General features: G+C 45.1%; 2 protein-coding genes across 2 annotated transcripts in view; one reads left to right on the top strand and one right to left on the bottom strand.

Moving 5' to 3' along the window:
* Positions 1-17,105, top strand: part of TBC1D2B (TBC1 domain family member 2B) — a 146,758-nt gene that overhangs the window by 4,708 nt on the left and 124,945 nt on the right. The gene's annotated exons all lie outside the window — the stretch shown is intronic.
* Positions 5,238-17,105, bottom strand: part of SH2D7 (SH2 domain containing 7) — a 25,654-nt gene continuing 13,786 nt past the window's right edge. The window contains exons 3-6 of the mRNA XM_019504396.1: positions 11,254-11,419; positions 9,595-9,855; positions 7,219-8,193; positions 5,238-6,582 (exon numbers count right to left, since the gene is read on the bottom strand). Of these exons, the coding sequence (XP_019359941.1) occupies positions 6,532-6,582; positions 7,219-8,193; positions 9,595-9,855; positions 11,254-11,419 (1,453 nt within the window). The 3' untranslated portion in view covers positions 5,238-6,531. The remainder of the gene's footprint in view (positions 6,583-7,218; positions 8,194-9,594; positions 9,856-11,253; positions 11,420-17,105) is intronic.

Below are 17,105 nucleotides of genomic sequence, written 5' to 3'. Positions count from 1 at the left end.
CCCCTACCACTGCCATGGCGGGCCAGCTTCCACCCACCCTCAGAACCAGTCCTCCCCTGTGCCCCCCACATCTGCCCTGGGCCTACTCTTCCCCTCCCCCCATCGATATGGTGGGGAAGGGGGGAGTGGGCCCAGCCATGGCAGCCACAGGGCTCTGTCCCCCCTGCTCCCCCCACCCCCGTCATTCTTGATGAGCAATTGACTGGGATATATCTATCTATCTATTTATCGATAGATAGATATCACTACCCCCTTGAACCTGTCACAACTATGCAAAGGACTACTACCTCAGTCCTCCCCCCCACCCCAATCCCCCTTCCGTTTTGCAGTCCCTTCATTTGTTGTCGTCATCATCATCCTTGTTGCTCTCTTGGATGGCTTGCCTCTGAAAAGTCTATGCCAGTCCCCTCTTTTCCATATGATGTCCACCATCTCTTCCCCATCCTCTTCTACTGTCTTCCTGTAGTACCAGTACAGCTCACTCAGGCCCACTAATACAGTTCTCGACTGGGAGGTTTGTGTGCCTGTTTGGGAGCAAGTTCCTGATCTTCCAAAGGGCTTTTCTAAAGCAGGAGATGAACTGGTCAAAGCTGGCTGTTAGGGCCCCTTGCTGCTTAGTCAAGTGCCCATACAGAACTGCCATCTGGTAAGGGTTATGAAACCTGTTACCACCACGAGAAGGACTACACAAACTTTCTTCCACACCTTTCTGGCATATGGGCAGTCCCAGAAGAGGTGATCAATTGTTTCTGCCTCCCACTAGCAGGATTGCCTGGGCCAGCTGGATGGGCTTCTCTGCCCTGCACTGTTTTTCCATGCCTGTGAAGAGTGCCCAGTGGGCTACCTGCTAGTTCAAGCCTGTGCTTCTTCTGCAGATCCTGGTAAAAGATTCACTCCCACACAGCCTGGCAGCTGTCACCAGGTATTAGGTCCACAGGTGATATGATGTCTCTTGCCCTTTGTCAGGTATTGCAGTCCCTTGTAGACCTGTAGGGCGCCACCTGCCACTCGACTAGGGTGTTATTGGTTCTAATTGATGATCTACACACCCACGTTTCTCCTGCCACGACTTGATGTTAATGGAGTTGGTTCATGTATCTGCATGTGTAGTCCAATTAGTAGTCTCACCGACGTCCCGCAGGGTCCTGCATTCCTGAGGGCTCCGCCACCCCTACACCCTTGCCCGTTCCACCGGGTTCTGGCCAGCCAGCTGGTCTGGCCATGTGTCCTCTGTTCCTCTCAAACAACCAACAAAAGATCAAAAAAACCCCAAGAAAACAGAGAAGGCTCTTCTGGCCTGTGTCACTGCTCCTGCTGTTTGCAGCTATGATCTAAACCAAAATTGACCTTTGTGTGGTCAGTCCCTCTTTGATGGCTCTCTCTCTCTGAGAGCCTCCTGTGGAGATCGCCATGATTTCTTTTAGCACCTTGAGTCCATCTTATTGTCTTGTACCACTTTTACATGCTTTATGGTACCATGAAAGTCAAAAGTGCCCCTCTATTAGGGTTATTACGGTACCATTCTCCCTGCCGGGCTCCCCCAGCTCCTGGCACCTAAACAAACAGTTCTAGGCCCCTCAGAGCCAGTAGACTGGGCTCTAAACCCCCGCTGGGGTTTTTATTGTCTGTAAGAGTCTCCTACCAGCGCTCCACGTCGCTTTCAGAGTTCCCTGCAGCGTGTGCCGGCTTGCTCCTCCTCCTCCTCCTCCTCCTCCTCCTCTTCCTTCCCTTTCTGGTTCTGCGCTCCTCCCGCTTTCCTGTCCGGGGCTCTTCTTTATACTGGTGCGGGAGTTCTCTGCCTTTCCCTTCCCAACACACCTGGGTAAGGGAGATTTCTGCTGGGCTTCTTGGGGCTGCGGACCTGGGGCCGCTGAGCCTTTGATTAGCCTGGGAGCTTTGGAGCCTGGTGGCTCCTTCTCTCTCTCTCACCCTTATCACCTTTTGTATCTTGTGGTGGTTTGTCAGGGTTGCTGGGGCTTTGTTGTGCAGTTCGCATTTGTTCTGGAGCATTTCAGGACCTCGTGGAACCATGGGGACTCCATGGGCTCTTGTTGGTTGTCATGTACACCCACCACTGTCACAGTAGATTCCTTGCAAAATATTTTACAAAGCAGACTGTTTTAGATTTTGTTCCTGTTGCCAGTTTGCAAATCCAGCTCATGTACTTGGCCCAGAGGAACAGCAGAATGTCTGGGATTCCTCTGCTTCCAGACTGTTTTGCTTTGTACAGTGTGGCCCTCACCACTTTCTCCCATGTGGAGTTCCTGAAGAAGATCCACATGGCTCTTTGGATCCTGTGGATGACTTGGTCTGACCTGGGGAAGACTAGGGCAATATGTAGAAGCATCAGTAGTAAAGCTGCCTTAGTGAATACCACGCACCCACCTATTGACAGGCAGCGCAATTGCCATAGTCCCGCCCTTTGTCCCTCTGTCCAGTCAGCTCTGGGTCAACTTCATTCTGAGGATCTTTACCCCATCGTGGGGGACAGAGACCCCCAGGGTTGACAGGTCCCCAAGTTCACCCAGTACTAGGCAGATGTTTGAGTCGCACTGAGCTTGGCCCTGATGTTGTTTCATATACCTGCGTGTGATGTAATGCTCTTTCAACCAAGCACTTGTCCCTGCATATGATATTGGAGTCATCCATGTAGGCCAGGACCTTTGTCTTGTCTCTGTTACTCCCCAGAATCTTTATGCCATTGATCCCGGAGTCCTGTCTGAGCTGCTGTTTTAGCACTTCCATCACTCAGATAAACAGATTCGGAGAGAATGGGCAGCCCTGCCAGACATCTGACTCCACTGCTGTCAGAGCCCCATTTACCAGTATCCTGCTGCTCATGTTGGTGTACAGTGTCTTTATCCAGATGTCAAAGGTTGAGGGGACTTGCATCTTTTTCAGGATTGCCAGTAGGAACTGATGGGATACCCAGGTGTAGGTCTTCTCCAGGTCGAGGCTCAGCACAGCAGCATTCTACCCTCTCTCCCATTGCTATTATAGCACATTCCACAGCTGCATCAGGGGTGTGTGGATCTGCTGCCCTAGTACTGTGCGTACCTGGTCCTCATGGATCACCGCACCTGTAACAGATTTGAAGTGCTCGGCCAAGACTTTGGCCTTTAGTCTGTAGTCGAAATTCAGGAGTGTTATAGGGCTCCAGTTTTTTAGGTCCCGCCTCTCCCCTTTCTTGTAAAGAAGGGTTATGAGGCCCTCCTCCATTCCTGCTCCCAGGTGGCCCTCCTACAGGCACTCTCTACAGACCTCCAGCAGGTCCAGGCCCACCTAGTCCCAGAAAGCAGTGTAGAATTCCTTGGGCTGGCCATTTGTCTCAGGAGTCTCACCATTCTGGAAATTGCAGACCATTGTGTTTGATCTCCAGCGTCAAGTCCTCCACCAGCTTCTCAGGACCCAAAGGATCAGTTAGGGCATTTCCTCTAGCTTCCATAAAGAGGAGAGTGCCCATTTTGCTCAATCCCCCTCAGCATTGACTCTTTTGCAAGGAATAGTGAGCTACTACACTGACCACATTTCAACTTCCTCTTCACTCCCACAGCTGAGCTGTGTTTTTTCTTTCCCATGTCCAATGATTCCTGTTTCCTCACCCTTAAATGCTTGGCAAACATCACCAAATGAGGCCCAAACAGTTCAGGCAGAATCCCTCTGTTGCCTCCTCTCTGTCTGTCACAAATGATTCATGTTGCCTCACCTTCCAGATGCTGTGGGGTGCAGGAGGCAAAGGGCTCCCTGACTGCCTACAGTTTTATTTTCTGTGTTGTGGCAGTGGGGGGGAAGCAAACTCAAGGCAAACTTTCAGTAATTAGACTACGCCTGCAAAATTCTAACATGTATTTAAGTTTTCCATGTCTAATTATTGGTAGGTTGTCTTTATTTTCAGGGTAATCTTATATTCTAATAAATACTGTATTTACTGCTTTGGCTGGCTGATGAATGCGCCTTGTGGAAATTAGAGTTTCATATGCAATATGGGACATTTGCTGGCAACAGATTTAACAAAGTCCCATGATTACCCGTAAAGAAGCCAGTTGACTTGTAGAAATATTATGTAGTACTGACTTTGAACACTGATCCATAAAAAAATCCAGGTACAGTTGCTACTGGAGGAAAGTCTATGCAGAATATACCCATCTTGCTCTGCACCTTTTTTGTAATGGGGCCTCTTTCTGAAGCGTATTGTAGATGCATGGAAGTGTCCTACATTGTGCATGTAGATCTAATTTTAAAGTTCCAAATCTCTGGCTGCTGCCAAGAAAACAGTACAGGTTTTCCTCTGTTTACACGGGTTCTTTATATGCAAATTTGCTCTTATGCGATGAGGATATTTAGACCCATAATTCGTTATATGTGAGGTAATTCACTCTTATGCAATCAGCGTAGATGCCCCCCTGCCCAAGCAGGTAAGTCTGTGTGGGGAGGGGAAAGGGCCATGGCCTCATTCACCCCAGCCCTGGCTGCAGCAGCCCCAGGAGCAGCCAACACCAGCCACCTGCACCAGGGCACAGCGCAGCCCAGAAACAGAGGTAAGTGGGTATGGGTGGAGCACAGTGCAGCCATAAATCGAATTTGCATAAAGTGAATCCACTTCAGTCTGCAGGCGCTGGTCACTTCTGGGGCTGCTGCAGCTGGGGCTGGGAAGAGTGCCACTCAGTTTCCTCTTCTTTGCTGCCTTGTGCAGCCCTGAGAGTGGCACCCCTCCCCCTACCCCTTCCCTAGTCCCAGCCTCACTCCCTCCCTCCTTCCCTCACCACCATTGGAACCTATCCCTATTTGTTACATTGTGAAGTGGATGCACTTTATGCAAATTCGATTTATATGCTGTTCTCTGGGAACGCATGTACAGCATAAATCGAGGGAAACCTGTATTGCAGTACTGCAGCTAAAGGAAACAGGAAGATGCTTATGTAAGCCCTGTAACTGGTTTCCTGAAAGTGAACACAGAGCAGACATGAAGCCAATTCATTAAAAAGCCCTAGTGAAAAGTCATGGAATATTTTTTTCATGAGTTGCCCAGCTCTTAAATCCTTGGACATCTTGAGTAAAATGAGGACAGAAGGCAGCAGTATTGCAACATTCTTTAGAACCCAAAAGCCCCTTGGAGTTATGTTGAGAGCAACAAACGAACAACAAAACTGTTTAAATAATGGTAAGTTGCATGTATGTAAAATAAAAGATAAAAAGCAAAAAGATATGCATTGCAATGTAAGCTATAAATAGGTGCATATGTTTATTTTCAATTTTAAAAGAGAGATTTAGATTTAGGCTCAGAGTAAAAATATGACAGCTTAGCTCTATCTTTAGCATTCTGAATAAAGATTTGCAAATAAAGAATCTCATATATGTAGATTCATGGAGTTTATTTCTGTTTCACTCCCACTAAGGTAAATTGGAAGTAACTTGAGTCACTACATTTTAAACAGCAGAAAATGGATGTGAAGTTTGAATTGAGCCATGGATTTTTTGAAAGAGAAGGCAGTATTGAAAATGTAACCAAATTAGTCAGATGCCAGTGTTATGAGAGTTGCATATTGTAGCATCAGTATGTGCATGTGACTATACAGTAATTATCTGTATTGCTGTCAGGTATTGGCACCCTATTGTACTGTACGCTGCACAAAGACAAAATCAGTCACATCTTCAGAAAACTCACAATCTAAGAATCAGGCAAAACATCAGTGCAGGCAAACAGAGAAGCACGAACTCATATCCTAGTAGCTGGAAATTTTTATTTAGCTAGGGTCAAATTTGTTTTTTTTTATTTAGTTAGGCTAGGTAAGATCATTCATAAACTCATAGGCTCTAAAAAGCTGTGGGGAGTCTGAATCTTCAGTCCCAGTCCCCTCTATCCCTCTATTTTGGTGAGATGGAAGGCTGAGGGATAGAGGAAACTAGGCTGAAGAGCCCAGACGTAGCGGGGCCCTTGCGTGCAGGGAAAGGAATCCAGTGGCTGCACAGTCTGGCAGGCTGTTACTCAGCATGAAGATTGCTCACCTTCTTCTCCTTTCCTACTCTTTGTGTGTGGGGAGGTGAGGGGGATAGAGCACTATGGGATTCTGGAGGATCCCCTGTCCCTATACACAAGCAACAGAAACTGAAATGCTCCAAAACAGCACCTTATATCAAGAGATACTGTTTCAAAACACTTCAGGTCTTTTTGGAACATTTTAAAGGGCCTACATGTTGTCCAGCCAGCCCTCTGAAACATTTCAAAGGCATTTCAATTAACTTCTGTCAATAACCTATATGTTCCATGGCACTGGACTTGGAATTCCAGTTGAGTGCTTGACTTTGGTCCCAAATTCACATGGATTTGGAGGAAATTGAGACTGTCTCAGATTTCTGTGAATTAGAGCAATAGTTAGCTGCCAGCTACCTGTTACTGCTTTTATAAATAATATGGATGAATGCATCTCTAGCTAACCACACTGCAATTGGTGAAATTACAGAAGGAATACTTCTGTAGTCACGTGTCACTTCGTGATCTTTCCTTAGATTAAATTAAAGAGATTTAAAGCTTCATGATTTATTCTTCTTGTCTGGAAAAAAAAATCTTCTTCGCTTATCCATCTGCCAATAGAAAAGGGAAAGAGATATTAGAGAGATGAAAAGAAGTTGTTCCCAAGCTACTGACAGCACAAGCTTTTTATATATCATTAATACTTGAAAACTAAAAAGTCAGTGATTTCAACAAATCACCTCCAGGTGTTGAACCTTTTCAGTGGATTTTACTGTATTTAACCACCAAAACCACAGTTAGGAATGACAATTAAACTAAACCCCATCTGGTCCCCTCGATCCTGCACATGTTCCATATATTACAGTTACTAGTACACTCCCCAGAGAAGTTTTATATGTTCACACCAAAGTTTACCAGCACTCTTGGAAGAACATTCCAGAAACTGCTGCATCTCCCTGCCAAAAAGTCTTGTTTTCATGCCATGTGGTGATTACTCTTTTTTATCTTGCATGTAACAGAGGGAACTTATAGCAGTGGGATAAATTTGCGAACAATTATTTTGGTTATCAAGACCCCTGCCTTTTTTTGTTTTGGCATTAAGGCCATTGGTTTTTTGTGTGCTCACATTATACCTGCTTAGAGCACTAAGACTGTAATAGGAATTTGCCAAAAAACCTTAGGATCTGACCCTTTTGAATAATGATGAGTGGTGGATAACAGATGTTAAAAGTAAAATCAAACTGTACCTTCAGGTTTGATTTTGCTTCTGCTCCCTTTACTTTGTCCATGGAAATTAGCTCATGTGTGTGATTAGTACCAGGAACTTGCTTTGCAGATGAAACTTTGAGACAATGCTCAGAGGTCTTTTCATGTGAATTATCAGTACGGTTCTCTGTTCTGAAGGATCTTATGTTCAAAGTAGATACCTGATCATAAGTAACATCAGCTTGTATTAAGCGAGACTTGGAAATTTTCTCTGAAGGTAGGTCATCGCTGGATGACCTTGACCAGCCAATAGGAATCTGTTCATAAGTACTGTTTAGATTACCAAAGCCAGAAGCAAAAATGGTAGAGGATTTCACCTTATCAGTCTGTCCACATGTGATGTGTGTCGGGGAATTAGAGATCTTCTCTTGTGATTGCCCTTTGTTGAAGTGTAGAGAGGTTGCATATAGTTGTTCTGAACCTTGGGACTCCATGGAGGTTCTAGCTTTATTGGGTAACTTAGACAACTTAGACAGCATTGAAGCAGGAGCACTTAATGTCAACTTTGTTTCTGAAGGAGTTGATAGAGGAAAATGTAGGGAAAAGATACCTTGACTTTGTGTAAGTGAAGAATGGCATTTGTCTTGTTCTAGGTTAACCTCAGAATACACAGTGTCTTGTGGGGATGGCTTTGTCAGGTCAAGTTGTTTACTGTAAAAATGTTCAGTTTGTTTAGTGAGAGCATACACAGTACTTATTTTTTTGCCATAAGTGTAGCTTGCTTGGTCTAGTTCTCCTGGTTTGTGCTGGGGTTCCCCTTGTGCTGAACAGCCTGGATTCTCACTGAGGACTTTGTCAGTGGCAGAGTGTGTCTCCAAACCATGGTCCCTGTCACTTAAGTGGTGTTTGTTCAGCATTGCATATACCGTAGTTCCTTGATCATCTAAGTCATGTCTGAGTATCTCAGGCATAAGCAAGCTGCTCCTGTCCGGCAGTGGTGGGGCCATGTCTAAATCCTGACATGAAGGAAAGGAAGGAGAGTGATGGGATTATTATCCATCAATGGCGTATGTAAAATACAATACATTCACCAAGTGTGTGATAAACTGTGGCTTTGGCAGGCAATGGAATCAGAGCATTTTACAAATCTTGTTGCTTTAATTTGATATTAATTCTTGTGAAGGTAGTGTGGAATTTGGCCTGATTAACAATAAAGCAGCAGTGGAGACTGTCAGAGCAATGGAGGGGCATTAATGTTAAAGGAATACATCTTGCTAAATCTTCTATAATGTTGTGAAAACCTCCATCAAAAAGCCTTGGAAATTCAAGAAGAACTCTTTAGAAACTTTCGGCAATATTTCACAGAAAAGAAGCTTGTTTGGCCTTTGATATAGGTAATAGAATAATGCACTGTGAAAATCTACAGAACTCAATGCTCTGTACACATACATTACAAACTAATCTATAAGTTTTTTCAAGTCCGTCTGTATTTATAGTTTTCTATAACCTTTCTTAAAAGACTGTGGGATATTTACTAATAGAATGAAATTCAAATTCTTCTTTTACACAAAGTCAGTACAAGTGAAACTCTTCAATTCCACTTACTATCTACTCATGACATAGCACTTCACAGTTGTTAGTTAGCTACAACACGATCAGGTAGACAGCTGTAAGTGTTGTTATTCCCACTTTGCAGGTGAGGAGGCTAAGGGAGGGGAAAGGAAGTGGTTTGCTCAAGTCAACACAGCAAATTCATGCCAGACCCAGGTACTTAAGTATTATTTTGAGTGCAACATCCCATTTATCTGAATCTCTAAATTTCACCCTTTGCTTGGTGGCAAGATGTGACTATCTTCTTTGCTGTATCTGGTAAAGTCAGGTTTAGCAGAAAATAATTCCAAAGATGAAATGTTAGAGCCAGTAAAAGGGGTATATTTGGTAGGCATGTTGGTTTGAGACAAAAAGAAATGCAAAACTCTAGAACTCTTGGTTCAGAGATGATACCTTGTATTAGACCAACTAAGAAATCACAAAAAATTATCTATTTCTGCAAGCTTTCAGTCGCACGTGCCCTTTCTCAGGCTCAGGGAAAAGTAAAGATAGTAAAAAGTCTTTTTAAAAAGTCTTTTTACTACCTTTCATTTTCCCTGAGCCTGAGGAAGGGCATGTGTGCCTGAAAGCTTGCAAAAATTTTTTTTTTTTTTTTTTTTGTGATTTCTTAGTTCGTCTAACAAAAGAGGCAGTAAAACAAATTCAGCAACACTGTAACATCCCCAGATTGGTACAGTACTTCCTGGAGTAGGACTGCACCAGATCACTGGGGTCCTAGTAGCACAAATCAGGTGCTGCCTGCTGCAGAGAAATCCCAGCAAGTGCCCAGCACTGGGCTGTTCCAGTTACATTTTGCAAAAACCTACCTCATGACTGAAGTGTTTTTTCTCTCCTGACAAGTTTCTCTGCTGTTCCTGAAGTGTTTTCTTTGATCGTAGAGGTAAGCTTGAGAGTTTTTCATCCTGAGCAGAACTGCTGGGGGTATCCTTCTTTGGCACAGTGGTTGGTGAACTACCAGACATTTGCTTTATCAGCAATGGGTTCACTGTTCCACTGTTTGATTTACTTTGCTTTGAAGAAGTTTGCTGGTCCAAACAGATTTCATCATATATACTTTTCTCTAGTCTCTGTGGAAAGAATGAACGTTCTTACTAAAACACCTTTCTTGACTACTATGATAACTGTCATGTTCATTTCTTTCCTTTATCAAATAGCATGGCCACTTCATGATTTACTAATGAGATAAACTAATTCTGTTAGAAAGATTTTTAGTTTAATAATTCATTCTGCAAAAGTACTGTTTGTTGTATAGCTCTCCCTCTGGAGTGGTAGGATAACAGTAAATGGGGAGCAACATCCATTGGCAAAATGAGAGGGTAAAAAGAAATACAGGTGTCTCTGTTTCTTTTTCATATTTCTAATTGCCCATATGTTTCCTGATAGGCTGCTAATAATAGATATTGCATCAGAGCAAGAGAGCTTGTATATACCAATTGCATTCTTTTATTGAACTATTACAGACCTGTAACACAATCCTATATGTTTACATAATAACAGTTGCTCGATGAATCCTTCCCTTTATAACAGCATCTAAATGTAAATATCTGTTATCTGTACATCAAATAATTCCTCAAAAGTCTTCAGTGAGTCCTTGTCCTGTCACAGTCATCTAGGAAAGCCTTAAAATACCAGTATTTACTGTAAACTAATGTCTGTTGTCAGCTCTTACTGCTTAGAAATCTCAAATCTAGCAATGATAGCTCCAGACTTCAAGATCTCTTGCTTTGATGAGGCTGTCCCCCTTACATAAAGTATGTGTAACCCACCAAATTGGGTGTATTATGTCTTCCACTGTGCCCAATCCACAGAGGATGTGCATCTCCTACAGCAGTGGTTTTCAACCATTTTTTCATTTGCAGACCCCTAAAAAATGTTGAATGGAGGTGCAGACCCCTATGAATTGTATGCATGAGTATTCACATACTTTTGATCAATTATAGTTATCTTTTGCAGACCCATTAGACATAGTCTGTGGACTCCCAGGGGTCAGTGGGCCAGAGGCTAAAAACCGATGTCTTACAGCTTCCATATACCCAGACTGGCTCTTAGAGAAAGGTGCATAGACTTATGCTTGTAGCTCGAGTTCTGTAGCATTGGCCACAGTGAAAATCCTCATCCCCACTTCTGCAAGTTCACTTTTTCTGCTGATTGGCAGATCTCTGTGACTTCTTCTAAAGTTAGTTGGTGTTGGCTGAAAGCTGCAGCTCTCTGAACTGTCTTCTATAGTTTGAGTTTCCACCTTTCAGTCTGGAAGGTGATCCCTTTAACTTCTACATCACACTCCCATCCTTACACACCAGCAGTTGCTCCTGACATTGGGAACCTATCTCTTGCTTCCTTGGGTAGAAACAGACATAGAAACTAGTACTTTTATCCTCAGCCCAAGGCAACAGAATGAATTTGTCAATAAATTTAATCCCATTATTCTATCAAGAACTGATTGAGTTCTGAAGAGCTTAACATACCTCAGTGCAAGCTGTTATGAGATTCTCTCCAAAAGGCTCAATTTCTGAAGTCCGGTAATATTCTATCAGGCCTGCAAGACTTTCATGGGTGCAAGTATCTCCAGACACTACATAATGTCCATTCCGTAAATAATTAATTACAAAATGCCGGCATCGATCTTTACCTCTGTAATTGAAAGCGAAGGTTTAGACCTCTCAACTGGAAACACAACAAATGGGTTGAGAAGACTGGTTGTTTTTTGCATCCATTGTTCACATTTCCAGATTTTAGTCCTTATTACATTTTATCTAAAATACAGTAAAATTCTGTTAACTGGCATCTTACAAGCCAGCATGTTCCACTAACCAGCATGCCGGCTTGTAAGATAAAGTGATACCAGAAGTGCCCACCGTGGCACTTCTGGTTTCTCCAAGCCCCCACGGCCCTGGGCAAAGCAGCCTGCGCTGCCGAGCCCCCACAGCCTGGGGGCATAACAGACTGTGGGCCTGCCTCCCTGTCCCACGTGGCCTACAGGGCCTGCAGGATAGGCAGCAATGCCATGGGAAGGGTGGAGGGATGCCCCCAGACATGGTGGGAGAAGCAGCAGCCAGGGCTGCTCAATTAACTGTCATATTTTGTATCTGGCATCCCCCGTTCCTGGGGGATGCCGGATAACAGCTTTTACCATACTGAAATGGAAGAGATTATGAATAAAAGGGGCTGATTTGGCCCATCTTTCTGTAGATGGCTTCAATCCTGGAATTCCAAGTCTTGAGTACCATTTTTGAAGCTTTGATGTTCTTTCCTTTAATGCACATTTATTAATGCAACCTCCTAGTTTTGAAAATCAAACTTTAAAAAAAATCTCATCTATCAGGTGAAATCACACAGACCTGTAGTTTAGGCCACCAGCAGGTTTGGAACCTTTAATACAGTAAAAGCTGTGTTAACCGTCACTTTATTAGCCAGAAAACTCTATTAACTGGCATCCAAGCAACGCAGCAAAAGTGAAACCAGAAGTACCACTTCTGGGGGACTTCCCATTTCGCAGCCGTGAGCTGAGTTTTTCTTCGCCACTTTTTCAGCCCAGGGCAAAGCAGCCTGTGCGGGACCCCCCTTCCCTGTCCCCCAGCACACTGACACCAGGGAGTGCACCAGATGGTGCACATTTGATTAACCGGCATCCCCCATTCCTGGGGGATGCTGGATAACAGAGCTTTTACTGTACCTACGTTCATATTGATCTTTACCATTCAATTTATGCTGCATCAGGTGGCAGTAGTAAGCTGTTATCCTTTACATGGACCAGCCACTAGGGGAAGTGAGAGACTTTGCCAGTGGGTCTCACTGATATTTGATGTTAGCAGAAAAATGTAAAAGCTCTAAAATAATAGATTCCAATTCCAGGGTCTGGAGGGGAGGGTAGACTAGTGATTACAGGTCTTTCTGTGCCTGTTCCCTTCAGTTTCTAACCACTGCATCCCAAATGCTGTCCCTGACCCATTTTTCTTCTATGTAACTCATCCTGGCTCCTAACCCTCTCCTCCTACATAGTCCTCCAAGTCCGTAGAATGTGATCTTATAATAGGAAGTGCGTGGTAACCTATGACACTCCCAGCTCCGACTAAAATAATTTAATGTTCTTTAAAACTGTAACCTATCCCTTGTAGCCCTTTCCTAGAAGTCTTTATCTAACACTCACCATCCACCAGTTTTTATACTACCTATCTCATGTAAAGAGGTGGCAAATCCAGGACTCCTTACCAGGGAAAACTCCCATTCACTTTAACAAGGTTTTGCAGACAAATACTAGAGTCCATATAGGCCCACTCAGTCAACACCTATAAAAAAGAGAAGGCTGAGAGGGGACTTGATAGCAGCTTACTGCTACATCAGGGGAATACATCAAGGGCTTGGTGAACAACTGTTCACCAGGGCACTCTTGAGGAAAACCAGGAATAATTGCCACAAAGACCCCAGTTGCCTTTCCTGCCTGATGCAGGGGGCTGGACCCGATGATCTTCTGAGGTCCCATCCAGCCTTACAATCAATCTATGAATCACAAGCCACTTTTATATCTGCTGATTCTGCCTTCTCTAACTTTCCAATAATTGGCCACTCCTATCCAATTCTACACTCTGTGAACCAGCATCCTTCAAAGACAATGGATATCCACCCTGTCATCTGTATAATATTATCCATAAAAACAAAAATCTTGCTTCTGGCCTCTGTGTTCTGACCAAAACTGTGACTCATTCCCAATAGTGTTACTGATACTGTCCTCCCCCTGATACTCTGCTGGGGAGGAGGTTCTTCTCTGCCACCCTGGCTGACCTGCTCGACCGGGTAACCCTTGTAAATCCAGCAGGCCAAAGCACTTAAGGGAACCCACCCCTACCCTAGCCCCAGAATGATTAGTGGCAAAGGCAAGGGCCCCCAATGGGACACTTGCCTGCCTGTACACCAATGCCAGGAGCTTGGGGAATAAACAAGAGGAACTGGTCCTCCTGCTAAACAAGAATAACTATGACCTCACAGGGATAACAGAGACCTGGTGGGACTCCACCTATGATTGGGCCACAGGTATAGATGGCTATACCCTGTACAGGCATGATCGTGCAGATAAAAGGGGTGCGGGTGTAGCCCTCTATGTCAGGGACAGCTACACATCCCTCCAAATTGACATTGGCACCTAGGAAAGATGACTGGAGTCTCTCTGGGTCAAAATACGTGGGAAACATGGTTCAGGGGACATCATGGTAGGAGTCTACTACAGATCTCCTAACCAGAAACAAGAGCTGGTCCAGGAATTCGCCAGGGAACTGGCTGAGGCTGCATGCTTTCGGTGCATGGTTGTCATAGGAGACTTCAGCTACCCAGACATATCATGGGAAGAGCATTCGGCCAAATTTGATGGGTCACAAAGCTTCCTCACATGTGTGGACAAGCTCTACCTGACTAAGTCTATGGGCCGATGAGAGGCAAAGCATTGTTGGACCTGTTATTGGCCAAAGGGGATGACATAGTCAGTGACCTAAGAATCAGTGGAAAGTTGGGTGATAGTGACCACGAGCTGATCACCTTTACTATCCATTGCAAAGCTGGCAAGTCAGTCAGCAAAGCAGAAGTCCTTGACTTCAGGAAAGCTGACTTTGACAAGCTCAGGAGGTTCATTGTTGAGGCCCTAAGGGACCACGACTCGACAGACAGAGGAGTCCAAGAGGAGTGGTTGCTCCTCAAGGGAGCAATCCTGACAGCACAAGGGATAGCCATCCCATCTCGGAGGAAGGGTAGCAAAAGGGCGCAGCAACCCCCTTGGCTCAGCAGGGAAGTTCAGGACCTCCTATGCCTCAAAAGAGAGACTTATAAAGGATGGAAGGTTGGAATTACCACCAAGGAAGATTACTCAGCACTAGTCTGTACCTGCAGGGAGTGGATCAGGAAAGCCAAGGCTGCAACCAAGCTCCATATGGCTTCACATATCAAGGATAACAAAGTCATTTTTCAGATATGTAGGGAGTCGGAAAAGAAGCAAGGGTAACATTGGACCCCTGCTGAACCAAATGGGGCAGTTGATAACTGACACCTAGGAAAAGGACAACTTGCTTAATGGCTACTTTGTGTCAGTCTTTCATCAGTCCAATGGAACCGCCCTGCCTAGCAAAACGTGGGACACCCAGGGTGAGGGCATATTTATACCCAGCATTTACTAAAAGGATCACCTTGAGAGTCTGGACACCTTCAAGTCAGCTGGTTCTGACAGACTACACCCTAGGGTACTCAAGGAGCTAGCAGGTGTCATAGCTCAACCATTGGCAAAAATATTCAAAAATTCGTGGCACTCGGGTGAAGTACTTGAAGACTGGAAGAAGGCCAATGTGGTACCCATGTTCAAGAAAGGGCGGAAAGTAGATCCCAGGAATTACAGGCCAATCAACTTGACCTCAATCCCCTGGTAAGATTCTTGAGGAAAATTATCAAGGAGACCCTTCTGGACAAGCTGGCTGAGGGCAACATGCTGAGGAATAGCCAGTACGGGTTTGTCGTGGGTAGGTCTTGCTTGACCAATCTCATCTCCTTCTATGACCAGGTGACATACCACCTGGACAAGGGAGAAGAGATTGATGTCATATACTTGGACTTTAAAAAAGCCTTTGATCTGGTGTCCCATGACCTCCTCATGGAAAAATTGGCCAAATGTGGCCTCGGCTACACCACAGTCCAATGGCTGGAAAATTGGCTCTGAGGTCGGACCCAGAGAGTAGTGGTTGATAGCAGCAAGTCATTATGGCACTCCGTAACCAGTGGTGTTCCCTAAGGCTCTGTCCTTGGACTGGTTCTCTTTAACATCTTTATCAATGATGTGCACATTGGTGTCAAAAGTGCACTGGCTAAGTTTGCCAATAAACTTTGGGGCATAGCATCCACACCTGAGGACCGGCTAGTGATCTATGCTGACTTGGATAAGCTTAGTAAGTGGGCAGACACAAACCTGATGACATTCAATACTGATAAATGCAAGGTACTCCACTTTGGGGAAAAAAAACCCGCGGCATACTTATCGACTCGGCAGAGCTATGCTTGCTAGAACCACTGCTGAAAGAGACTTGGGGGTCATGATTGACTATAAGATGAACATGAGCCACCAATGTGATGTCACAGCTGGTAAAGCAAACAAAACCCTGGCTTGCATCTATAGATGCTTCTCAAGTAAATCTCAGGATGTTATCCTTCCGCTGTACTCGGCCTTGGTGAGGCCACAGCTAGAGTACTGCATCCAGTTCTGGGCTCCGCAATTCAAGAAGGAAGTTGGGAAGCTTGAGAGAGTCTAGAGGATAGCCATGTGCATGATCAGAGGGCAAGAGAATACGTCCCATGAAGACAGGCTGAGAGCCATGGGACTTCAGTATGGAAAAGTGCAGGCTGAGGGAGGACCTGGTGGCAACCTATAAGTACACAAGAGGTGTACATCAGGATCTGGGAGTATGTCTGTTCACCAGAGCACCTCAAGGAAAAACAGGGACCAACAGTCATAAACTCCTACAAGACCATTTTATAGTTTCATAGTTAGTAGGGTCAGAAGGGACCTGAGCAGATCATCAAGTCCAACACCCTGCCATGGCAGGAAAGAGTTCTGGGGTCAAACAACCCCAGCAAGGTGATTGTCAAGCCTTGTCTTAGAGACCCCCAGGGTAGGAGCCAGCACCACTTCTCTTGGAAGTTGGTTCCAGACCCTAGCCACCCTGACAGTGAAGTAGCGCCTCCTGATGTCTAATCTGAATTTACCCTCTGCCAGCTTGTGACCGTTATTTCTTGTCACTCCTGGTAGTGCTCGGGGGAACAGGAACTCCCCCAATGCCTGCTGGTCCCCCCTGACTAGTTTGTAACAGGCCACTAGATCCCCCCTCAGCCTTCTCTTGTGGAGGCTGAACAGGTTCAGGTCCCATAGCCTGTCCTCATAGGGCCTGCCCTGCTGTCCCCGACCATGCAAGTGGCCCTCCTCTGAACCCTCTCCATGTTGTCCACATCCCTCCTGAAATGCAGCGCCCAGAACTAGATGCAGTACTCTAGCTGCGGCCTGACCAGTGTCGCATAGAGGGGGAGGATCACCTCCTTGGACCTGCTTGAGATGCATCTGTGGATGCATGATATGGTTGGCCTTCCTGACTGCATCCCCACACTGCCAGCCCATGTTCATCTTGGCAACAATAGTGATTCCAAGATCATTTTCTGCCTCTGCACTGAAAAAAAGGGAGTTCCCCGGCCTGTAGGTATGGTGCTCATTCTTCTTCCCCAAGTGCATCATCTTGCACTTGTCAGTGTTGAAATCCATCCTGTTCTCATCCACCCACCCCTGTAACCTGTCTAGGTC

The sequence above is a fragment of the Gavialis gangeticus genome, unplaced genomic scaffold (genome assembly GCF_001723915.1).
Source record: "Gavialis gangeticus isolate Ggan-Ray unplaced genomic scaffold, GavGan_comp1, whole genome shotgun sequence".
Classification (NCBI taxonomy): Eukaryota; Metazoa; Chordata; order Crocodylia; family Gavialidae; genus Gavialis; species Gavialis gangeticus.
The sequence above is the reverse complement of the archived record's forward strand: the minus strand, read 5'-3'. Positions and strand labels throughout refer to the sequence as shown.